Below are 7,836 nucleotides of genomic sequence, written 5' to 3'. Positions count from 1 at the left end.
ATATTCCAGTTTCCTATACCACCCTACTTTTCCTCTCTCCGAGTCTATCGCTCCCTCAGCCGCGCTCGTAACTTCGAGCCAACGAAGCAGATTTAATCTTTCAACGACATTCACATCCCTGGTTGGAATCCTCCACCACCACCAGCAGCAAAATATTGGAACACGAAGGACACGGCTAACCGTACGTATTCATCCACTGGCAAGGGTAGCTACGACATCAAGGATATCTTACCCGATCGCTCTATTCTTTTCCGTTTCCTCCTCTCCTTTTCCTCATTTATCCTTAACCCTATAATTCACAGCCTTTCTATTCTTGTATCTTTTTCTCTGGTCTTTATAGACTCCAGGCCCAGTTGTAAACTGTTCTTAAAGACAATAATAGCCTGTCGCCTTATTTTAGATAAGAAACCTAATTCTTCCCTGGGCCAAAAAAGCTATTGAACAGTGCCACCGAAGCGATCTGTCACTTCATCCGAAGTCCAGGGGCAAGCAAGCGCAACCCTCGATCGTATTCATCTGTCGGCGCATAGATGAACACTGTGGTCTTTGGCCATGACGTTCACAAGCGACTCTAGCGACTCTCCGGCAATGCTTCCTTGTGACGTCATTAATGGCATTTGCTCCCTGACCTTTGCAGAGTGGTAAGTATTCAGGCGAAAACAGTGCACTCAGCTCGGTATCCATCAGGTACGTTTTAGCCGCCGGTAGTTTCCTACACGGTTTATTAGCAGAGAGTCAGCTCTTTCGCTTCGGGGGCAGTTTCGGGAACTGGAGAATTTTGGCACGTTTGGTGGGTAAGAAACCAGTAGCCCACGAGCTGGAGTTCCTAACCAGCTGCGGGATTCTTTCAATTCTTGTTACGGACAGGGAAGGTGCTAATTCTGTTTTACTAAACTCTTCCAAGTGCTCCGTACAGTTCTCCGCACACAGTAAATGCTCCGTAAATACCATGGATTGATTCTTTCCCCGCTCTTCTACGAAAGATGGAAACTGGCTAGTGGATCGGCGAGCCGAGGGGTTCAGTAATTCTAATTCAGCGGGAGCTTCGGGGGAGAGGCAATGGGAGAGAGAGGGGAAGCGGGGGAACAGGGAGTAGATGGGGGGATGGATTTGTGAGTAGAGAGGGATGGGGGGGAGGCATGGCGGGGAAGGCGGTAAGGGGAAGAGGGAAAGATGAAGGGAATACGGCTAGAGAGGGAGAGGGGAACTGTGTGGTTTTGCCCGGGCTCGGTGTGTGCGGACTAATCGGATGAACCGTTTCGCTCCACCAGTTTCGTTGTAAAGTTAATCTTCCAGGGGTATGAGTTTTAACAACTGAGAGTACTGTTGGCCTTTATAGACAAAGATGGCTCTGCAGTGAAAAACTAAAGGTTGGCGGGAATACAGTAATGGAACCGTTTTTTCCCAGAAGCAGGACTCCGTAAGGTACGTCGGGTCTTTGTTGAAGTGCAAATAATGAGACAGCGCTAGGGGAAACAGACCGTTATCGCCAGCTGGGTTACTTGACTAAATGGTAAATGTTTCCAGGGCGTCCAGGGAGACGGCGTCATCTTCCACTTCCAAGGTAATGAGACGGGCCGAATTTGGGCAGATCCGTTAGCCAGATCAGGTATCCCAAGTGTCGTCAGACCAAGGAAAATCAATTACCTAGGATCACACGGTCAACTCCGTCATTTCGGGGGAACGACCGAAGCTCGGATATATCGATCCCACCCGTAATTAAAAAGCACCGGTTTAACCAACGTCGAACCTCCCCAGCCGAAGGGTTTTTTTCACCTTTTAACCGGAACTCCTCTCCCCGCTTCCAAGTACCCAACGGCGAACTGGAATTTAAATCTAGAGGAGGACCTTTCCAGATCGCAGCTGGTTACGCGTCGGCCGTCTTCTCTTTCGTATCTGGCAGGGGACCCGAGTTCTAATACCGGCAACTGCCACGCGCCTCCTGCGTAACCTCGGGCACGACATCTCCGTGCCTCAGTTCCCTCATGCGCGAAATGGGAATTCGGCACTCGTTCTCCTTTCTGCTCATACCGCGAGCCTCCTGCGATCACCTCGTATCCGTCCCCGGTGCTCGGTAACGCGCTCGGCACATAGTAGAAACTTAACAGATAACGTCACAGTCGTTATCATCACTCCACATGCGCGTAAGTATTTAGATATAAAGTAACTGGTCACGAGGCTTCCCGTATTTAAGAGTAAATAATATGTTTATTACGCCTATGGCAAATTTGAGTAAAATGACCTGGAAAGTTTTTATCGTATACATAGGTTCTTTTTATAAGAATTGCGTACGGCGTATAGCCCCTCGAAGATTTACAGGTGTATAGCCCCTCGAAGATTTACAAGAGATTAAAGGTGTCCCTCCGGGGCGAACAGATGCTTCTCCCCGCCGTAAATTCTAATCCTCTCTCCGCGGGACACCTTTCATTTATTTCAGCCCTTTGTGAAAAAAAGGCTTCAGTGGAATTTTAAAGGCCCCAGTAAATGATCTCTGCTTTAGCGGCCCTGGAGTCATTTCTGCGAGTGGAAAGATCTCTTCATATTTGAAAACCACTTTCGGAGACCGGCCCCGCCCAACGCTTTTACAAGTTTGGAAGGGAAGGAAGTCTGCAAACTCTCCTCCTCAGCCCCCCCGACGAGAGGAAACGGGGCAGCGGGAAGGGGGGGCTGCCCTTTCGAGGAACGCTCGACCCGAACGAAGCCCCCGGGGAGAAATCTTGGCTGGGAAAGGAAATCCACGGGGTTTGCAATCGAGACAGCTGGGAGTCGGTGCGCCCCCGTCGGCGCAAACCTCGTCTCCTGCTCGGGGCGCGCGGAGAGACGCTTGACACGTAGTAAGAGCTTAACAAATGTTATTATTATTATTTTTAAGGGGTGGGTGGGAGTCCCCGCTAAGGTCGGGGAGAAGAAGCAGGGCACGGGGTTTGGGGTGGAAAAAAGGGGGGCCGCTCTTTAAAGGAACGTTCGACCCGAACGAAGCCCCCGGGGAGAAGTCTTGGCTGGGAAAGGAAATCCACGGGGTTTGCAATCGAGACAGCTGGGAGTCGGTGCCCCCTGGGTCTGCGCAAACCTCGTCTCCTGCTCGGGGCGCGCGGGGAGACGCTTGGCACATAGTAAGAGCTTAACAAATATTATTATTATTATTATTTTTAAGGGGTGGGTGGGAGTCCCCGCTCAGGTCGGGGAGGTAGGAATGGGGGGCCGCTCTTTAAAGGAACTTTCGACCCGAACGAAGCCCCCGGGGAGAAGTCTTGACTGGGAAAGGAAATCCACGGGGTTTGCAATCGAGGCAGCTGGGAGTCGGTGCGTCCCGGGTCTGCGCCGACCTCGTCTCCTGCTCGGGGCGCGCGGGGAGACGCTTGGCACATAGTAAGAGCTTAACAAATGTTATTATTATTATTTTTAAGGGGTGGGTGGGAGTCCCCGCTCAGGTCGGGGAGGTAGGAATGGGGGGCCGCTCTTTAAAGGAACTTTCGACCCGAACGAAGCCCCCGGGGAGAAGTCTTGGCTGGGAAAGGAAATCCACGGGGTTTGCAATCAAGACAGCTGGGAGTCGGTGCGCTCCGGTCTGCGCCAACCTCGTCTCCTGTTCGGGGCGCGCGGGGAGACGCTTGGCACATAGTAAGAGCTTAACAAATGTTATTATTATTATTTTTAAGGGGTGGGTGGGAGTCCCCGCTCAGGTCGGGGAGAAGCAGGGCACGGGGTCGGGGTGGTAGGAATGGGGGGGCCGCTCTTTTAAGGAACTTTCGACCCGAACGAAGCCCCCGGGGAGAAGTCTTGGCTGGGAAAGGAAATCCACGGGGTTTGCGATCGAGGCAGCTGGCAGTCGGTGCCCCCCGGGTCTGCGCCGACCTCGTCTCCTGCTCGGGGCGCGCGGGGAGACGCTTTATTATTATTGTTATTCAGGGGTGGGTGGAAGCCCCCGCCCAAGTCGGGGAGAATAAGCCGGGCACGGGGTTTGGGTGGTGGGTAGGGGGGCCGCTCGAAAGGAAAACGAAGCCCCCGGGCCGAGAGCCAGAAAGGGAAAGGAAATCCACGGGGTTTGGGATGGAGGCAGCTGGGGACGATGCGCCCCGCTCGGCGCGGACCTCGTCTCCCGCTCGGGGGGCGCGGGGAGACGCTTGGCGCAGGGGGAGCGCTTATTATCTTAATGCTGGATTAATGATATCCTCCTCCTTCTTCTTCTTCAGGGGTGGGTGGCGGCCATGGCCGAGGCCGCGGCCCCCGGACCGGCTCTCTGGGGGGCCGTGGCGGCGGGGCCGCCCGCCTTCCTGCTGGGCTTCCTCGTGGGTAAGTAGAGGCCCGAGGACGGAGGGGGGAGGGTCCGGGGGACCGCCCCCCACCACCTCTGCCTCCGGGGCGGCCGGAGGCTCTGTCGTATCGCCCCGGCGGCCTCGCCGGAGTGCTTAGTACGGTGTCGTGCACCCCCTGAGCGCTCGGCGACTACCGGTGCTGGTCGATGGCGACGGGCGTCTCCCCTTCGGACCCGGAAAGCCGTCGTGGGCGGCGCCTACCCACTCTGTCGCGTCCGGGCTCTCCCGAGCGCTCAGTACGGTGCCCCGCACCCCGTAAGCGCTCAGTACGGTGCCCCGCACCCCGTAAGCGCTCGGTGAGCACCGACGATTGTCGACATGGACGGACGCCTTCCCTTCTAACCTGTAAACCCGTCGTGGCCAACGTACCGACGATTGTCGATATGGACGGACGCCTTCCCTTCTGACCTGTAAACTCGTCGTGGCCAACGTCTGCCGACCCTGTCGCGTCCGGGCTCTCCCGGGCGCTCAGTACGGTGCCCCGCGCGCCCTAAGCGCTCGGCGAGCACCGACGATTGTCGCCGTCGACGGGCGTCTCCCCTTCTGACCTGTAAAGTCGTCGTGGGCGGGGGCCTGCCGACCCTGTCGGATCCGGACTCTCCCGGGCGCTCAGTACGGTGTTCTGCACACGGCAAGGGCTCAGTACGTAGCCGTGATGATCTGTATCGACGTGTCCTTGCCCGACGTGAGCGCTCGCTGAGTACCGACGATCCTTTGCATCGCCGAGCATCCTCCCCGGCGTGAGCGCTCGACGAATGCCGACGATCGCGTACGGCGGCGTGCGCCTTCCCCGACGTGAGCGCCCGATAGGTGCCGATGATGGTTTCTGTTAGCGTGCGCCTCGCCCCGCGAGCTCGCGGCGGACGGGGAACGCGTCTACCGACTCTGCCGCGTGCGTCCTCTCCCGAGCGCCCGGTACGGTGCCGGGCGCACGGCGGGCGCTCGGTAAATGCCGTCGATTATTTACGACGAGGTCTGTGTTCCCCCTCCGGGGTGCGAGGACGTCGTGTCCGGGGAACGTGTCTGCCGACTCCGTTTCGTGGTCCTCTCCCGAGCGCCCGGTTAAGAAAGTCGGCATCCGGCGAGGGCTCACCGTGTGCGGAGCGCCGTTCTAAGCGCCGGGGGAGATGCGGGGGCGTCGGGTTGTCCCCCGTGAGGCTCCCGGTCTTCATCCCCGTTTTACAGATGAGGTGACCGAGGCCCAGAGAAGTGAAGCGACCCGCCCACGGCGGCACGGCGCGCGGTTCGGGGCGCGCGGGAAGCGCTCGACGGTATTTACCGGTTACGTTAAGCTCCGTCTTCCCCTTCTGGACCGTTCGCTCCCTGGGGGGACGCGTCTTCCGACTCCGTGGCGCCCTGCTCTTCCGAGCGCTTAGTATGGTGCCGTGCGCACAGTGAGCGCTCAGTAAATAGGAGTGACCGCCCCGGCCCTTCCCCGCGAGGCCTCGGGGCTCCGGCTGCGGCGGCTCTGGCTTCCGCGGGAGCGAATGACTTAACCGGTCCCCCCGCCTCCGTCGATCGACCGGTTGTATTTTGTAACCGTAGAGAGGCGGCGCGCCGGAAGGAGCCCGGGCTTGGGAGTCAGAGGTCGTGGGTTCGGATCCCGACTCTGCCCCCGGTCCGCCGGGTGACTGTGGGCGAGTCGCTTCGCTTCTCTGTGCCTCGCTTCCCTCCTCCGTAAGATGGGGACGAAGACCGGGGGCCTCACGTGGGACGGCCTCGTTCCCCTGTATCTACCCCGGCGCTCAGAACGGTGCTCCGCACGTAGTGGGCGCTCGACGGATACCGACATCGTCGTTATCGTTATTATTTCTGGAGGGCTTACTGGGTGCGGAGCACCGTACTGAGCAGTCGGAAGGGTACGGCGCGTCGGAGCCGGCAGGCCCGTGCCCTGACCCCGACAAGCTGGAAGTCCAACGGGGAAGACGGACGTTATTATAAAATAATGGTATTTATCGAGCGCTCGCCGTGTGCGCGGCACTGTACCGGTCGCCCGGGAGAGGACGGCGCAGCCGAGTAGGTAGACGCGTTCTTCGGACGCGGCGACCTTACGTTCTAGAGGGGAAGACGGACGTTGCCGCGGACGGCTAGCGGTGTGCGTTGAGCGCTTACCGTGTGCGCGGCGCCGCGCTGAGCGCCGGGGAGAGGACGGTGCGGCCGGGTTGGTAGCCGCGTTCTTTGGACACGGCGACCTTCCGGTCCAGAAGGGGAGACGGACATTCCTATAAATGATCCGTGGTATTTGTCGAGCGCTGACTGCGCGCGCCGCCGTACTAAGCGCCGGGGAGAGGGCAGTGCCCGAGAGTTGGCAGACACGTTCCCCGGACTCAACGCGCTTACGGTTTAGAAGGGAAGATGGACTTTCGGTAACTGTTGGTTCCGTGGCGCGGTGGCGGGGGCCCGGGCTGGGGGGGTCAGAGGTCGTGGGTTCGAATCCCCGCTCCGCCACTTGTCAGCTGTGTGACTGTGGGCAAGTCACTTCACTTCTCTGGGCCCCGGTGGCCTCGTCTGCAAAATGGGGATGAAGGCCGCGAGCCTCACGTGGGACGACCCGATGACCCCGTATCGCCCCCGGGCGTTTAGGACGGCGCTCGGCACATAGCGAGCGCTTAACGAATACCGCCGTTATCATGGTCGTAGTGTGTCGCTCAGAAGGGTACGCTTCCGAGGGCCTGGGGCGTAAATACGAGTGAACGGACACGCTCGCGGTCTAGAGGGGGAGATGGACGTGGGTGGAAACGAATTACAGGTAGGTGCGTGTTGCCGATTTGTCCATTCCGAGCGCTCAGTCCAGTGCTCCGCACAGAGCGAGCGCTCAGTAAATGCTGTTGAATGAATGAGCGAACGTGGGGCCGAGGAAGGCGTGAATGAAGGGGAGCCCGTCAAGGTGAGGCGGAAGGGAGTGGGGGGGGGGAAAGAGGAAACGAAGGCTTAGGGAGGACCCCTTGGAGGAGGTGGGCGTTCAAGTAAGGCTCTGCAGGTGGGGAAGCGTAACTGTCGCCTATGAAGAGGGAGGGTGCGGGCGAGAGATCCTCGGAGAGGGAGAGCGAGGCACGATGAGTACGCCGGTACTCCGGTGAAGCGCGTGAGTTGTGGTAGGTGGTTGGCGATAGGGCCGCCGTGGAAAATAACAGTAATAATAACGTTGGCATTTGTTAAGCGCTTACTATGTGCAGAGCGCCGTTCTAAGCGCTGGGGGAGATGCAGGGTCATCGGGTCGTCCCACGTGGGGTTCACAGTTAATCCCCATTTTACAGATGAGGGAACTGAGGCACAGAGAAGTGAAGTGACTCGCCCACGGTCACACAGCTGACAAATAATGACTGGTGGCATTCACTGAGCCGCTTCCGTGTGCCACACGCTGTGCCGGAGATAACCAGATTGGACGGATCCCGGTCCCTCACGCGGGGCAGGCATCCCCCACGCGCACCCTGACCGCAGAGCACACAGCGGAAAGCAGAGGTGGCCAGCCAACAGAAGTGCATCGCGAAAAAGGATGAGGGAAAATCCCGCAGCCCCT

The 7,836-nt window shown here is 58.5% G+C and overlaps 1 protein-coding gene across 4 annotated transcripts in view; it reads left to right on the top strand.

Moving 5' to 3' along the window:
- The first annotated feature begins 628 nt into the window (after window positions 1-628).
- Window positions 629-7,836, top strand: part of LOC100081595 (N-acetylated-alpha-linked acidic dipeptidase 2-like) — a 35,137-nt gene continuing 27,929 nt past the window's right edge. The window contains exons 1-4 of one of the 4 annotated variants that reach the window (XM_029048580.2): window positions 665-687; window positions 1,340-1,564; window positions 2,438-2,834; window positions 4,194-4,293. In XM_029048580.2, the coding sequence (XP_028904413.1) occupies window positions 4,209-4,293 (85 nt within the window). In that variant the 5' untranslated portion in view covers window positions 665-687; window positions 1,340-1,564; window positions 2,438-2,834; window positions 4,194-4,208. Of the gene's footprint in view, window positions 688-1,339; window positions 1,565-2,437; window positions 2,835-4,193; window positions 4,294-7,836 lie in introns of all 4 variants that reach the window. The other 3 variants (XM_039914980.1, XM_039914981.1, XM_029048584.2) reach the window with 3 other exon arrangements.

The sequence above is a fragment of the Ornithorhynchus anatinus genome, chromosome 20 (genome assembly GCF_004115215.2).
Source record: "Ornithorhynchus anatinus isolate Pmale09 chromosome 20, mOrnAna1.pri.v4, whole genome shotgun sequence".
NCBI classification, from domain to species: domain Eukaryota; kingdom Metazoa; phylum Chordata; class Mammalia; order Monotremata; family Ornithorhynchidae; genus Ornithorhynchus; species Ornithorhynchus anatinus.
This window is presented reverse-complemented; position numbering and strand designations above follow the sequence as displayed.